This window comes from Fomitopsis serialis, assembly GCF_022376445.1.
Source record: "Fomitopsis serialis strain Sig1Antser10 chromosome Unknown B0H18scaffold_24, whole genome shotgun sequence".
Classification (NCBI taxonomy): domain Eukaryota; kingdom Fungi; phylum Basidiomycota; class Agaricomycetes; order Polyporales; family Fomitopsidaceae; genus Fomitopsis; species Fomitopsis serialis.
In genome coordinates, this window is record NW_025954984.1 from 210,730 (window position 1) to 226,751 (window position 16,022).

General features: G+C 54.9%; 4 protein-coding genes across 4 annotated transcripts; all 4 read left to right on the forward strand.

Moving 5' to 3' along the window:
* Positions 1-599: 599 nt before the first annotated feature.
* B0H18DRAFT_874930 (uncharacterized protein) lies at positions 600-2,204 on the forward strand (the record flags this gene model as incomplete). Its single annotated transcript, XM_048040386.1, has 4 exons — positions 600-1,181; positions 1,231-1,418; positions 1,473-1,650; positions 1,683-2,204. Coding segments are annotated over 4 exons (1,470 nt in total), but the record flags the coding sequence as incomplete, so codon positions are not given.
* An 876-nt stretch (positions 2,205-3,080) lies between these two features.
* B0H18DRAFT_857014 (uncharacterized protein) lies at positions 3,081-3,835 on the forward strand (the record flags this gene model as incomplete). The annotated part of the gene is made up of 2 exons (XM_048039663.1): positions 3,081-3,540; positions 3,588-3,835. Coding segments are annotated over 2 exons (708 nt in total), but the record flags the coding sequence as incomplete, so codon positions are not given.
* A 779-nt stretch (positions 3,836-4,614) lies between these two features.
* B0H18DRAFT_1118009 (uncharacterized protein) lies at positions 4,615-5,212 on the forward strand (the record flags this gene model as incomplete). The annotated part of the gene is made up of 3 exons (XM_048033698.1): positions 4,615-4,785; positions 4,840-5,125; positions 5,178-5,212. The coding sequence occupies 3 exons, from the start codon at positions 4,615-4,617 to the stop codon at positions 5,210-5,212; spliced, it is 492 nt and encodes a 163-aa protein (XP_047894739.1).
* Positions 5,213-11,819: 6,607 nt separating this feature from the next.
* Positions 11,820-15,510, forward strand: B0H18DRAFT_1000819 (uncharacterized protein). The gene is made up of 5 exons (XM_048028249.1): positions 11,820-12,990; positions 13,042-13,716; positions 13,771-14,767; positions 14,828-15,106; positions 15,164-15,510. Exons 1-5 carry the CDS (start codon positions 11,870-11,872, stop codon positions 15,365-15,367), a joined length of 3,276 nt encoding a protein of 1,091 aa, XP_047894740.1. The 5' UTR covers positions 11,820-11,869; the 3' UTR covers positions 15,368-15,510.
* Positions 15,511-16,022: the final 512 nt, after the last annotated feature.

Sequence of the window (16,022 nt, forward strand, 5' to 3'; positions counted from 1 at the left end):
CGCGCCTTTACGCGGCCCGATGCGAAATCTACGTTGTTAGACACTCTTACACGGGGGAAGCGCGTCTTGGAGATACGATCGGGCGGGTATGCGGGTCGTGGGCGCAATTTGTGTAGTCCGTAGTGCATCACACCTGTACTGTATCACAACTTTACGGCGTCGCGTCGCGCCTCCCTTGCCTCTCGCTCTTTGCTACTGTCTGGGCCACGTCAACCCTCTGCTCCTCAACCAGTATGTCACGATCGCACCGTTGGGCCACTATCCACGTCACCGACATGGCACCTCCCATTGTCGCTGTCTCCGAATCTATCCATGTGTCCCTGGATGGCCGCATCCATCACTCTCAAATCACTGCGCACCGCGATTCGCCGACCCCTGCGAGAAAGCGCGCGCGTCCCTCCCATTCCCCGAATTCAGCACGCGCGAGCACCTCGTATCAGGAGGCGGAATTGACGACTGATGACGCGCCGCAGCCGTCTAGCGGGGACGCGTCGGGGGCTCCTAGTGGGGGGTCTAAGCAGGGACGGACGGTGAAGGTACGCGCTCCTGATGTATGCATGTTCTATTCACCATACCCACGTCTATGATCCCAGAACGGAGTGTCAAAGGTACTGGAAGAATGGAAGCCCAAGTTCCCCAGCATCCTAGAAGACATCCTTGCCGCCGAGGTGCCCGCTAACATCGGTGGGCCCTGTATATGTGGCAACGCGCTAGCTACGGTACGATGCCGGGACTGCCTGCAAGGCGCCCTCCAATGCCGCCAATGCCTCGTCGACAGCCACCGTCTATCACCTCTCCACTGGATCGACGTCTGGAATGGACGCTGCCTAGAGAGGCAGGACATGTCTGAAGCCGGTCTCGTACTCTACCTGGGACATAACGGGCATCGGTGCCCATCTCTCCGAGGAACAAAACACCCCATCGTATACACCGTCACACACAGTAACGGAATTCACCGTGTACCCGTCCATGAGTGCTGTTGTCCCGACGCGCGCGGCACTGTCTCGCAACTTCTTCGGGCCGGATTGTTTCCCGCCACCTTGGAACGACCCGAGAGCGCGTTCACCTTCGACGTCCTGCGACAATGGGATATGCACTTCCTTACGTCGAAAAAGGGCACATACGACTACTACGATGCCTTGCGGCGGCTGACAGACAACTCGGGCACTCGAATCGTCAAGGTATGATACGTAGTTATGTCCTATAATCTTTTGACTCACGAATCATCAGAATCGCTATCGTGAACTCAACCTCGCAGGTCGTCTTTGGCAACATTTAACTGCACTGAAACGGTCGGGGATGCACCACGACCTGATCCTTCCCAACCGACCCGCATCCATCGCCGTTCCGTGTTTTGCTTGCCCATGGCCAGGTTTCAACATGCCTCCCAATTGGCAACAGACACCGCCCGACCTTGCGTGAGCGCGGGCCAATACTGTTTCCAAGGTCGCCACTGATACCAATTCCCACAGTTATATACACGGATGCGAGCTCGGCGGAGATGGAAACCACGGACTGCAGAAGAAACGGAAACGGGACGATCCAGCAGATGTCAGCCTGGGCGAAGGACGGGGTTTCTTTGTTGACCCGATGAAGATGCAAACGTACCTGGCCGAAATCGACGCCGAGGCAGCTGTGAGTACTCCACATGTTGCCCGCCATGTGGGTCCTCGCTCACGTAGTACCAGCCGGAGACTTGCAGTGGGTTCAAAGTAGGCCGAGCTCAGCGACCTGGAAAGTTCCGCAATCTAGAGGTTAGCGGGGTAGTCGCAGTCATATGCATTCGTCACGGGTGCTTCAGACCGGGTGCCATGGTTGATCTTCAGAAGGGCGAGAGGTATGTCAACGCGTGCCAGAGTATTCAATTTGCTAACATCACGTCAGATATGGTCATATGGACTTCGCTTTGGCGGGCGCCCTCGCAGGGATGGAAGAGGTCCTGCATTTCATCTTCACCTACGACGTCGCGTGCATCTATGGCATCAACCTTCGTAACCGCTTCGGGAAGCGCTTCCCACATCTCCTTCCGCTGCTCGACCGAATGCAGCTGCTTCTTCCGAAGCTCCACATGCTCGCCCACAAGGAGCGCTGCCAGATATTGTACGCGCTTTGCTACTCTTGGGGGGCTGGGCTCTCGCACGGGGAGAGCGTGGAGCACCCGTGGGCGGAACACAACCAAGTCGGCCTCAGCACCCGCGAGATGAGTCTTGGTCATCGTCATGACGCCCTGAACGCCATCCACAACTTCTGGAATTGGTGCAAAATGGAGTCCGCGGGTACGTCATCCTCACATCAACCCATATATGACTAACAGTGATAATGAAGGTTCTTACCTCTCACGAAAACTCAATGAGGCATTCAAGTTGCAACAGAGCAAGACCACCCTCTTCACTGCGCTAAGCGACGTAGCGGGTGACACAGTGGACGAGTGGAAGAAGATGAAGGTTGATTCCCCAGCATCTTTGACCGCGGCGGCGCCCGAAGAGACGTCCGTTCGGAAACGCAAGGGAAAGGGCAAGGGGAAAGGAAAGAAACGAGGGAAGAAGGTGAAGGACCCAGTCGAAAGCGTTTACATGCTCGACGAAAGCATAGGTACGCGTGGCGACGGCTTCCTCGGTACGATCATTCAGCGAGCTCACCGACAATTAGTCCCTAGCGCAGGGAAAGTATACGAAGAACTCGTGAAGCAAGAAATCACACCCGAAGACAAGTACACGGCCGCGGCGGCGCAGGGTGTCCCGCAGGGGACGACCAATTACTTCAAGAAGGGGCTGGATCTAGAGCAGCGCCAGTGAGTGTTGACCTCATCCTTTCGTATAGCCATACTCCAACAACGTTGCAGGTTCGAACTCCGTGCCAAGATCAAAAAGAGCCGCTCCGCTGCGGCCGCGGACCCTCTCGAGGAGGAGGATGCACTGCTCACGGGGGTGTCCGGGACGCGACAGAGCCTTCGGCGTGAGCTCGATAAGTGGCGCGATCTGCAGGCTTCGCTTATGCCCCACCTCGACTTCCCTGACGCCGAAGGCGACGAACAGGCCGATGCAGACGACGACGAGGAAGGCTCTGGCACACCTGAGGAGGAGCCCCTTGCACTCCCGTCCGACTTTTCTGAGACAGAACGTGAAGATCTCGGGCTGCAGGCTCTCGCGATCTTCGAACGGAGCATCCGTGTAGGTCATGCATACGACCTACTGGATGCTATCAAGCAATCATTGAACCATCAAGGCGCTTTCCTCGTCGACAAGCGAAAGCATGCACGAGGCCAGAAAGACAACACTCGGTCGCAAACCCAAGTGAACGCTGCAGTTGGGCGGACACGAGCGATGGCTGGGCTGTACAATTACAACCGCGATCGCCTCGTCGCTTTGAAGTCGGACGAATCAGACATCATGTCGGCGATCGACCTAGACAAGGACCTCAAAGGCAAGAATTGGCGAAGCCCACGACAACTGGGCGACAGTCATGCCGAGCCGAGCTGGATATGGACAGCCGTTCCGCCGTGGAGGACTGAAGCGGAAGCCGAGGCCTGGCAACTGGAAGGTATGTGATATCAAATTGAAAACGCCGTGCCCTAACTGACGATGGAGTAGTGGATCGCGTGCAGTGGTTTCGGGCGAGAGCAGAGATGGAACGAGCCAATGAAGAGGTGAACAAGCTACATGCTGAGTTCAAGCGGACGATCCTTGGCTTCAAGAACATGTCGAACGCATGGGAGTCCGTCTCTACGAAGGCGACGTTGTCGGAGGGTGCGCGAGTGTATGCGAGGAAGAAGGCTGACATGTTCAGCAAGCTTAGTCTCCAATGTGCTAGCACGTTCGCGAGCACGCGGAAAGACCACGAAGAGAAATGGGACTATGCGATTGTAAGTGACCTCCGATGGTTCGGACTACCTGCTGACTGACCCTCCTTGCCTGGGCAGCGCACTACCGCTACGTCATCGCCAGAGGATCTGGCTAAGGCTGGTGCTCAAGGCAAGACGAAGACGTGATCTCCCGCGCGATCCATTGACAATGCAGCTAGCGACCCCGCTTACCAGGCGCGGTATCAACTGGTCTCAATACTCCCTCGCGTACCTCATCTCCTCTGGACAGCCAATCCGCTAGCGTCGTCGCCGCCTCTGGCACAAACATCGGCGTACACCCTCAATAGAAGACGGCTACCATGGGCTCTGGCTGAGGATGACGCACCAGCGGTGTCTAAGCCACCGTGCGAGGTCCAGAAAGCGTCGATGCCGCTAACAACCTGCCCCAGTATCAACTGCTCTCAATACTCCCTCGCGTACCTCATCTCCTTCGAACCTATCATCAGACAAATACATAGATACACTTCGTATAGGCGACCCCACCGACCCCCGCCATACCCTCCCTCCCCGAGCTGTCCCGAAGTCGTCAAGCTGTACTCTCTCCCCGCACTCATCAGCCACAACAATGAAGGTATCACCCTCCACATGAGTAGATTCCGAGCCAGCGTGACGCGCAGATCTATCCAACAATACTCGCGAGAAGGATCTGTAGTCGCGAGAAAGCCAATGGGTTCAGCAGTGAGTGATGCACTCTCCTTTCTCCAGAAGTGAACACCAACTAACTCGTCGTCGCCTAAGCATCTCACCTCGACATGAACTCCTCTCGGCCGTATGTCGTCCTCTACAGCCCGACTCGGCGAGACTTTGCAATCCAAGCCGGCGGACGCAAAGTGTCGAAGAAGACGCGACCTTGTCTGGTCACGGCCCTAGAGGGTGATGAAATGTGGCTCGCACCGTTGTTAACAGCTCGGGAGCACACCAAGGTGATTCGGCTGATTCAACAATGCCGCGTTGTAACTGACACATTATTGATACAGATGAATCCGTTTGCATGGAGCATTGTCGACTACGGCCGTCACGGTCCTCATCCGCCCAGCAGCCCGGACGTCAATGCTGCGACGTTCGTGATTCCGTTGAGACGTGGGCGCACGCGGCGATGGAAACCGACGTCGTGCTTTGTGTGGACTCGCGACGCAGGCCAGTTGGTCAGCGTCAGCGAGTTCCGAGTGCTGCAGGCCCGGGGAAGGGCGGCCGTCCTGGACACCGACTTTGCTCTCGATGCTGTGCAGATGGAACGTCTGCGCATAATGCATCACGATGTTGGTAGGTCGCAAGTCCTTTACGCGAGATACAATGCTCATATGTATCAGCCCAGGGATAGCAGAATTGGCGAAAGCAGGGTGGGAGTGACATTGAATAACCGACTAGCTACCTATACTGTACGCCTACGGCTGCTCACCCGCTCCCTGACGAACTTGCTGCCACGTTAGCACGTCGCCTCGCAGTCGAATGCGTCCGCGCGATCTGGGCGACTGCGCACAATCATCACTTCCTGTGCCCACTACTATACATGTACACCGTCTCTCGCATGCACAACCTCACTCTCCCCGCCCACGCGTCCGATCGCGACGGATCGGCGAAGTCCCTTTCTAAATCCGCGGTGCAGACCCAGCGCTCGCGCCTTTCACTCCGCACTCTCGACCGTCATCCCGCCGGCAACTGCCCCCGGTCGACCTCTTTCGACCACTATCCCGCCGGCCACCGCCCCCGCTCGACCTCCTTTGACCACCAACCCGACCTCCTTCAAGCCTTGGGTGCCTCGCGTCGTGCAACACACGCGAGCGTGAATTCGAGGAGCCCATGCGCACAATGAGCATGCAACGCGAGCTGTCAGCGAGCACGGGGAGGAACAGACCGGGCGGGAACAGACAGGACGGGAGCGACGCGGGATGCATGGACCAGGCGAGGGAGAGCGAGCAGTAGAAAGGCGAGAGTACGCCCTTGGTGAGCACGGCTGTTACCCGCCTCCTCCCCTATCCGTCCAGTCCACCCAGACCGGCTTTTTCCCCCTCCGTCCCCCTCCCCGCGTCGTCCCTCGCCCTCGCGTTCACCATCTGCCTGTCGTTGACGTGGCGAGACGGGCGGACGTGTTCGCCGGTCCGCAAGATCTACCGCCCTCGCGTCCCGTTCCCCCGCCACGCGTTTCGTTCCCCCGCCTCATCCACACTCGCCCTCGCGTTCACCGTCTGCCTGTCGCGGGAGACGTGTGGCGAGACGAGTCGGACGTGTTCGCCGGTCCGCACCCTCTACCGCCCTCGCGTACCGTGCCTTCGTCGCGCCCTCCCTCGCCCTAGCGTTCACCGTCTGCCTGTCGCGGCGGACGCGTAGCTGACGTGGCGAGACGGGTCGGACGTGTTCGCTGGTACGCAGGCACTACCACCCTCGCGTTCCGTCCCCCGCGTCGTGCACCCTCCTTCTCGCGTTCACCACGGACCTGTCGCGGCGGACGCGTCGTTGACGTGGGTCGGACGTGTTGGCTGGCAGGGTACGCTCTACCGCCGTCGCGGTCACTGTCGCATTGTCGGGTTTGACCTGTCGTGCTGACGTGTGCCTGACGCTTGCGCGGGGTCGTTTGGGACCCTCGGGCGACCTGTACATGACTCGGATTACGCGACCTGTACATGATCCGGATTACTGATGTAGATTAAGTGTGATTAATTGACGACTTCATTCCGATTTAAGTACACTATCAGGCTGGATGAAGTGTATAGATGAGTTATTCACACCATGCAGCCCTTTTCACCCGAAGCCTATCCTGTAGCCGACGTGCCGTCTCGCGGAATGTCATGGGAGTAGCCTACGCCGGCCGACGCGTCGGCTTGTACGATGAGGATGGTGCAGCCGACGTAGACATAATGTACTTACCTGGGTGCAATGTAATCGGGATTCGTGATCCCAATTGATAGTGTGAATCGACCAGCCGGGCTTGTTTGTGAGTTCGAAGCGTCGGCTGGCTCAATCAAGGCGTCGGCTCACTGGGAATGCATCCGCCTTGCTCGTGTGCCACCGTCCTGCCCTCGCGTCGTCTTGTTTGCCCGCCGTCCTGTTCGTCTAACGTTCTGTTGGCATACCGTCTTGGCGACCCAATTTCCTTCTCGGGTGCTGTCTTACTCGCGCGCTGTCCTGCTCGTGCACACCGTCTTGCCTGCGCGCCGTCTTGACTCGGCGCACCATCCTGCTCACACCGTGCTGCTCGCATACCCGGGCTGTCTTAGCTGCGCGCTGTACTCGTTACACACCGTACTGTTCGCGCGAACCGTCCTACTCGTGACCACCACCGCCGCCCGAGCCCGGGTCTACCTTCAGGCGTCCGAACTCTGGACGCTTCAACTTTGAACTCGCTGTGGCGGGTACAGAGGACGTGCAGGTATGTGCAGGTCGTTGTCGTCATGGAAGCAAATTGCTCACCGTGAGTCCATAGGTGGCGAGTCTCTGGACGAGTAACTCGTCGCTGCGGGTGAGTGGGAGGGTGAGTGAGCGAGCGAACGAGAGGGCAGGCGTGTGAGTGAAAGGTCGGGCCAGCGAGCGAGAGGTCGGGTGAGCGAGTGAGAGGACGGGCCAGCGAGCGAGAGGACGGGAAAGCAGCCGAGAAGGTAAGTGGAAGAGCAGGCGGGCGCACGGGCAAGCGAGCGAGTGAAAGGGCCGGCAAGTGCGTCTGAGGATGGCACGCAGGTGAGAGGGTGGAAGGGCGAGCGAGCGAGAGGGTGGGCAGAAAAGAGGGTGAGCATTTGAGTTGCTTTCTCGTGTCCCGTCTTGCTCATGTATCGCCGTCTTGCTCGCGAGCGCCGTCTTGCACATCTATCGTCTTGCTTACGCGCCGTCCTGGTTGCCCGCCGTCTTGCTTGCGCACTACCTTGGTAGTGCACCGTCCCGGTTGCATGCTGTCTCGCTTGTGAGTTGCATGTCGTCTTGCTCGCACACACTATCCGCTCAACGCTTTGGCACGATCATCGCCACACGACGATTGCTTGGCTCACTTCACAGGGACTTACCAGATCAGCACTCCGGCGACATACGTGTCGGCATGGGTTACCTTGCCGCCGTCGCCGTCCGAGTCAGGGCTCCCACTGCTCAGCAACAGCCTTCCATCACCACCCGCCTCGAATCACGACACCACGACGCCGAACGCCTTCTCCGCGATCACCCGTGACTGCTCTGCACCCTTCTCCAATCCGGGCGGGCTGAGCTCCTCCAACTTGCACTCGAGCGGTGTCTCGCGCGTCTCGAAGAAGTACTCCGCACTCTGCAAGCTCAGCGCCGTCGCGATGGCATGCAGCATCAGCAGCATGAAATTCTGGTGCAGCTTGGTGGCGAACACCTGCACGAAGCCGGCCTGGAGCGCACGCGTGTCAGTGGAGAGGAGCACGAGCATGACGGGGTAAGTCTCGTCGAGGTGCCGCACGATCCTGGTGCGCCCCCGTCTTGCCTGCTTTGGACCGTCTTGCCCCACTGATCATCGTCTTGCTCGCCAACCGTCTTGCCTGCCAGTGGTAGAGTCGGCACGTACCTCGAGACGGACGCCTGACCCGCAAGCCGGTGCTGCAATACTTAGTACAGACACGCCGTGGGCTTTGTAGTCTGCGCGGAAGACCGACATCGGCGTAGATACTAAGCGAGATTTGGAATGGGTTCGACATGAGGATCACCGCCAAACAGCTGGTATGACCGTCATGATGCGTGTGACCAGGCTGGTTGAGTTCGTGATGACTGCGTGTAGTGAGTCGTGACCGTGCAATGAAATGTCATGGTAGCCATTGGGCTGTACTGGACTCTCGTCTCCTGTCTTCCATGGGCAGACCCCAGTGCTACAAGGATACTACAAATGGAAGTACTACTGACCGTCTTGCCTGCTGACCGTCTTGCTCACTGACTGTCTTGCACACTTACTGTCCCGCTCGTGTGCCATCTCGCTGCCTACTGTCTCACCTGACAGGTGTCCCGACCCATGCACTGTCTTGCACACCTGCCATTTCACTGTCTCACATGAAATTACTTAAACTAGACTTGTTTCCTGGAATAGTTGTGGGCAGTTTTGGACGAGACAGAGCATGAGTGAGGCTACTACCTCACAGGTGTCATATGTTGCAATGAGGTATGCTCAATATACCAGCCTTGCTTGCATACTAGGATGGGTATTGAGATCATTGTCTGTCACTGTATGGATATGATGGTTCACTCCGAGCAATGAACTCATCGTCATTTGATCCAATATGCATGTACATTTTTCGTAATTGTACTGTACTGGTAGTGATTCCACTAGTGAATATACACTTCAGAATACTGTGATCATATGTCCAGTACAACCTCTATTAGTATTCAATGACATAGAAGTACAATGATGTGGACAACCAGATGATATGTACATGAAGTTGGTGTGAGTAGTAGGAGCACGGTCACTAAATACGCAAACACTCTCCAGTGATTTGCCCTCGGGCATTGCCTCGGCCATATCCCCGAGCCACCGGGATGATGTTCTTTTCATTATAACTTCACCCCCGTGCCACCATATGCTATGAAACTTTGTACCAAGCATATCTATATATAGTACATGGCCTATATAAATTTGTGTGAGAATTGAACCGTGGGATGTGTTTGTCTAAGACGTGCTCTGCATGTATAACCTTCTTGGCTATCTCAAGCTTCAACATTGCCAGATTGCGTTGGAGTATTGTTAGCAGCAACATATACCATGGACACAGCATGAATAAAACTTCTGTATGCACTCAATTGTGACAATTGTCTTGCAGAAGCTGCGAACTAATCTATATGCCTCCCAGTATCTCCAAACAACATATCATTTTTGAGATCTGTCCTGAGATCCTAATTCTGTAAAAGCCAAGATTACACAATGCCAAAGTACTCTTTACATATAGGACAATGAGTTCAGTGGTCTATGTAAGTGGTTGGCCTAACAAGGCCTAATGTACATGTAGCTCTGTAAACACATATAGAACATATAGGACATGTTTGAACTCAGAGTAGTACTACATCCATGCCATTGAATCTGAAAGCAATGAATGTAAAAGAAAGAGCATACATCAATACACGTACTCACTGAGACCATAAGCTCTGAACAACATGCAAATGTTCCACCTTGAACACACCGCCTTGAACCGCCTTGAACACACCGCCTTGAACACACTGCCTTGAACATTTCATCTTGAATACTCCGTCTTGAGCACTCCGTCTTGAGCACTCCGTCTTGAGCACTCCGTCTTGAGCACTCCGCCTTGACAAGTGTGTCTTAAGGAGGCAACATCCATTCCGCCTTGAGAATGCTCCGTCTTGAGAACACAATATTCTTCGCCTTGACAAGAGCTCAGACTAGTATACACTCTGCTATGAACTAGCCCGTCTTGGCATCCCCTCACACTGTCTGTCTTGAGACCTTCCATCTCAGGCTCATCATTTCCTCGTTGACATCTCCTTGCTCCTTGGCACATCTGTATTGACAAGCATGAGCTAACCATTAGTTACCTTAGCAAGCCAACTTACAATGGCTAATAGGCAATGCCAATCAACATGCACAAAATGGTCGGCTGGGTCAAGACGGCCATCGGCCAGGGTAGGTGGTCCAGCCGATGGTTGGTTAGTGGATTGGCTTGGGTGAGTCAAGAAGGTCCAAGAAGGTCGGCTGAGTCAAGACGGACATCGGCTGGGAAAGGTACCTCAGCCAATGCTCGGCTCATGCATTGTATTGGGTGAGACAACATGGTCGGCTGGGTCAAGACGAGAATCGGTTGGAAACAGTGGCCCAGCCAATGGTTGGTTAATGGGTGGGCTTGGGTGAGTCAAGAAGGTTCTAAGAAGGTCGGCTGGGTCAAGACGAGAATTGGTTGGGAACAGTGGCCCAGCCAATGGTCGGGCAGTGGATTGTCTTGGGTGAGTCAAAATGGTCGGCTGGGTCAAGACGAGAATCGGTTGGGAACAGTAGCCCAGCCGATGGTTGGTCAGTGGATTGGCTTGGGTAAGTCAAGAAGGTTCTAAGAAGGTCGGCTGAGTCAAGACGGACATTGGCTGGGAAAATCCCCTCAGCCGACGCTCAGCTCATGCAATGTATTGGGTGAGTCAAAATGGTCGGCTGGGTCAAGACGTGAATCGGTTGGGAACAGTAGCCCAGCTGATGGTCGGTCAGTGGATTGGCTTGGGTAAGTCAAGAAGGTTCTAAGAAGGTCGGCTGGGTCAAGGCGAGAATCAGTTGGGAACAGTGGCCCAGCCGATGGTCGGGCAGTGGAATGTCTTGGGTGAGCCAAGAAGGTCACAATTGCACTAACATTGGTGTTATTATGCCATTCAATTTTATTGTAGTACCAGTCAGTATGAACTATGATATCTACTAAACACCGCCTTGCAAGGCCGTCTTGCCCGTCTTGACTGCCTCTGCCTTGGCCTCGGCCGACCCCATCCTCTTCGGTGAGACAATTTTGGTCGGCCGACGTCGGCCCACCCCATCATGTTTCGTGAGACGACATGTCGGCTGTCCAATACCCTTCGGTGAGACGGCTGAATGGGCTCAGTTATTATGCTGACCTTCGTGGAATGGATTAGCCTTAGCTGATCCACCGAGAAGTATACTAATCCAGATCTCATAAGTGGATTAGCAGTGTATAGATCCAAGTCTTATAACTAGATTAGCATGTACTAATCCTGATCTCAGTACTGGATTAGAGTGTGCTAATCCAGATTTCAGTATTGGATCAGTACGCTTTAATCCTGATGTCAGTATTGGATTAACTATGGATGGATTATGGATCAACGCACTCTAATCCTGATCTCAAATTGGATTAAGTAGCTTAGAATTGGATTAAGTATGGATGTAGTGTGGATCAATAGTGGATCACGGATTAGGAAGTACATTAGTGTACCTAGTTAATCTGACCTAAGGTACTTAGAAGTACCTCTATAAATCCGGTTTAACTGACATCACTGTCGTCCCAGTACTACATATCATCCTCATACGACACCAGCCGTGACCAAGATCATCTATCCAGGCTCGGTGTGACAGCGATGTCAAACCAGCAATTCTTGGGTGGTCTGCGTGTCATGGATAAACGAGGTGGATTTACAGATCGCTCCGACGAGTGGCACGAGACAGTCTGCCGATACCTGAATATCAACATCCCAAGGCCGTACGGACGGTTTAATTGGGACATACTAGACCTTTGTATCCTTCCTTTGGCAGACGGGACTTGGGGACGTGCCGCATCGGCATCCGAATGCTGCTTCCCCACTGAACTCGACCTCTCACATCTTGTCGGTCTCAAATTCATCAGTCCCAAGGTCAGGCCAGGTACATTGAGGTATGCGTTCCTCGAGGCACTGGGAGTCCGCCCAGCAAACGCGGTTGTCGTGGCCAATCACATACTCCAGTCGAACAAGATGTACGCTTTATCGGACATGGTCCGATTCGCACACTTCTTCTATAGCCACCAAGACGATCGTGGCTTTCCCAGTCCGTCAGGTCTCGCTGTCATGGATGCAAACGAGAACAAGACCACGGGCAATGAGCTATACCTTGATGCGACGATGGCGGATGGAGGTAGTCTGCGCTCAATCCTCCCCAACGCCCGGTTTATTCACGCTGCTTATGCTCCGCCGTCGGTATACCAGGCATCAAGCTGGCGGAAATGGCTCCGGGAACACCTCGGTGTTCATATTCGCCCGCGTGTCATATATGGCAAGCTGTCACCGGAGTTTCGGATGATGACACAGACGCTTTCCGAGTTGGAGACCCCTCGCAGGCTCCTTGGTGTGTTGCAGGAGTACTGGCCTTTTATCTCGCAGGAGCTTTCTCGAGATGGCTTGGGCGAGCTGTCCGCAACGGCTGTGACCTGTGTGGATGGCGTGCGGCGCAAGCTGGCTGAGACAGCCCTCCACAGGCGCGCTCTCCGAATGGCACAGATCCCCCCTCAGAGTCTTCACTTCATCGACGTTTCGAACCCAGATGATCCCAGATGGGACTTCCTGCAGACACTCGGTGTCATGGTGGAACCTAACGCTATTGCCTGGTTGGAAGTCCTCAAGCGATTGCAGGCGACAGAACTGCTACCGGCAGCAATGATTAGCGCAGTCGAGGAAGCATACAAGCAGCTCAATGCCAGGTTTAACGAGGCCTCCGATGAGATACGGTGAGCGCGGAGTCCGTGTCTGTGCCCAGTGTACTGATGAGCGATGTATAGTCAAACCTTCCGCGATCACCCTCTTCTCCTTCTCATATCGGGTGACAGAGACAACATGTCTGTGACTTGGACGGGCATGAGCAGCGCGTATTGGGAGGGGCCATCCTACCTCAGTGACGTCCTGATCAAACACTCGTATCCATATTTGCGAGATTTCTTCGTCGACAAGCTGGGACTGCCCACCGGCGCCCCTCCGCGTGCCGTCATTGACCGACTCTTGCAGATCACGCAAACCTACGTGGACATGGAGCTGCAGAAGAGTGTCCATGACGTCGTCGAGCGCATCCTCTTGGACGTAGCGGAGTGGTGTGCCAAGCCACCACGCAATATGCAGGTTACCTCCGAGCTGAAGAGACTTCAAAACAAAGCCATATTCCCTGTTCTCACGACGGAAGGCACGATCATGCTTCGAAGCGTGGATCGGTTCTATGTCCGTCGAAGCAGCCTCGCACAACTGGAGAAACTGGAAGGTCGGATACCTCTGTTGGTCACTACACCTCGCCTACGCATCCCCGATATCGAACCGCTACTGGACAGCGAGATATGGTCAACTCCGGTCAAGTATTTGGAGCCGCCGGTCATTGAGATCCAGCACAAACCCGAGGGCGATCTGGAACTAAGCATGGCTCTCAGAGAGCGATACACCGAGCCATTCCGGTTGCAATGCATTCGAAGGTAGGTTCTGAGATGTATTCGTATCTTGACACAGAGTTGACGCAAGTACTGCAGCACCATATGCCATACACTGGGCTCTCGAGCTCGCCAACGAGATTCCAAGGAACTGATCTTCGCGGGCAAGCTGTCTTCCATGACGATAGGTACTGTCGGCGCAATTGTTGAAACTATATCATTACCCGCCGAAGACGTCTCGCATGTGACTCAATTGGCGTCGCATCTGGAAGAAACAGACGAAGGTCTCAGGATCCTCGTAGCAAGGACAACTATCGAAGACGCAGACGAGAAAATCATTGGCCAGCTCAGTCAACGCCTCGGTATTGATCTATGCAGGATGTTCATGTACATGAAGTCCCCTCGCAAGGACGTCCTCCGCATCCTGAAGCTCGAGGGGATCGACATCACCTCTGCGGACTATGTCGAGGACAATGACTCGTTTCCCTGGGACCAATATCAAGAATGGCAATCGACTCCGAGCAGCGCTCCAAGCGCAAGCATTGCTCGCAGTCGGGCATCTGACTTGTCGCGGGGTGGTACGCGCCTGGAGAACTCTTTCACCAGTCAACTTACGGTGTCCGAGCGACGCTCTCGTTCCGATGCAACAGAAACGCAAGAGCGCCAATCTTTGGCCGGCCAGGTACACGACGCAATGCGCAATCTCGAGGAATGCCTCGGCTCCATCTCACTTGACACAGGCGCTGTGTATGCGACCGACTCACTGGAGAACTCCCCGTTGGAGATCGACCTCTCCTCCCTGGTCACTTCGCTTTCGAAGCCCAGGTCAAGCGCGCTGGTGACAGCTGCCGCGGGGAGCACGCAGACTCGCAGAGACACATCAGGACTGTCGGCGATAACTTCGACACCGAGTGATTGGGCCTTAGAGACAGCCTCGGCAGATGCACCAGATGGTACACTCAGCGGCTCTCGGGCTCTCAACACGGGGACGACGTCGACAATCGCTAGCATTTTTACTTCTCTCGCTACATCAGTGGCAGCCATCGACGATGTGAGCGATTATCAGATAGTCAACGGAATCCTAGGCGAGCGTTATGTGAGCCATCCTTACATCGAAACTCACATACCGAATGCTCTAACGTCCGATGGCTGGTAGGCTTACGCGGTCTTGAGCAAGCTGTTAGGGCCAAGCTTTGGGCCAGACAACTGGACAAGTGAGCTGCGTGGTCAGGTACCGGGCTTCACGTACTATGAAGGCAACCCCCTTGCCGACTTCCGCTGTCCAGACGACAACGGCGTCCTGACCGGGCGTTGGTACGGAGAAGAAGTGAAGAAGCGCTGGGAGCCCGAATGGCCGACGTACCACGTCGAAGTCAAGTCGACGTCCAGGTCCCGCGAGGAGCCATTTCACATGAAGCGTGCGCAGCTCCGCACGGTGAGTCTCTCGTCAAATGATTTCGAGCTCGGGTACTTACATGCACTATATTTACAGGCTTTACAATTGACGGCCCAGTCAGAGAGCTTGGAGTCGCCTCCAAAGCATGTCTATATCCTTATGCGTGTGTCAGGCATACGCAGCGGCAGGCCTACGCACATGGTCTTCATAGATCCGCACCGTTGGATCTACAAAGGAGCATTGGTCATCGAGAGCGACATCGAGGTCTCTGTGGATGTGAACGCGCTGCCTACCACTTAGAGTGACATTGCACTCCGTGTATCCGGCTTGGGCGACAGACGTGAGCATATGATGGTACTGTGTCGGGATTTCTTCCATAACACAAATGATGCGATTGTACTTGTACTTGTATACACTGAATATATCAGGATCGAAAACACTATATACGTAACCTTGCGTGTCATTCTGCCTTGATCTTCCGAGATTCAATTAGAGGCACGTATTTAGAGCTACAGCTCGGGCTAGATGATGTAGGCGCGAAGTCAATCGACCCAGTGAGACCACGTCGATCGCAGACCCAGGGTACAAGAACCCGGAGGGCACACTGCACGAGGTTGTCTCTCCAGCCTGAAGGACGCCCTGCATTGTTCCGCATCGTCAGCAATCAGACCACTTATACGCTCCCTTGTTGAGATCGCTCAGCTGCCTCAGTGCAGTTGAGAACGCAGCGAAGATCATGAGCGCGCCCGGGCCGCCTTTGGCTCCAGTTTTTGGTTGAAAGTTCGAATCATACATAGATCATTGTCAGAACACGGTGTCAGTGCATGGAGTCGGAATATGCACGTTACCAATCATCTTTGTTAGCACGGTAAATCGCCCTTTTTAAAGTGCTATGTACCGTACCTCGCTGACTGGTGATGAACGTAGGTGCATCTATTGAACTGAAAGGAAGCAA

Bases quoted from the DNA above. Each gene is read 5' to 3' on its own strand.
- B0H18DRAFT_1000819 (XM_048028249.1), top strand. From the start codon at position 11,870: ATGTCAAACCAGCAATTCTTGGGTGGTCTGCGTGTCATGGATAAACGA. The intron at 13,717-13,770 runs GTAGGTTCTGAG...CAAGTACTGCAG, and splicing joins CGGTTGCAATGCATTCGAAG to CACCATATGCCATACACTGG. The intron at 14,768-14,827 runs GTGAGCCATCCT...GATGGCTGGTAG, and splicing joins GAATCCTAGGCGAGCGTTAT to GCTTACGCGGTCTTGAGCAA.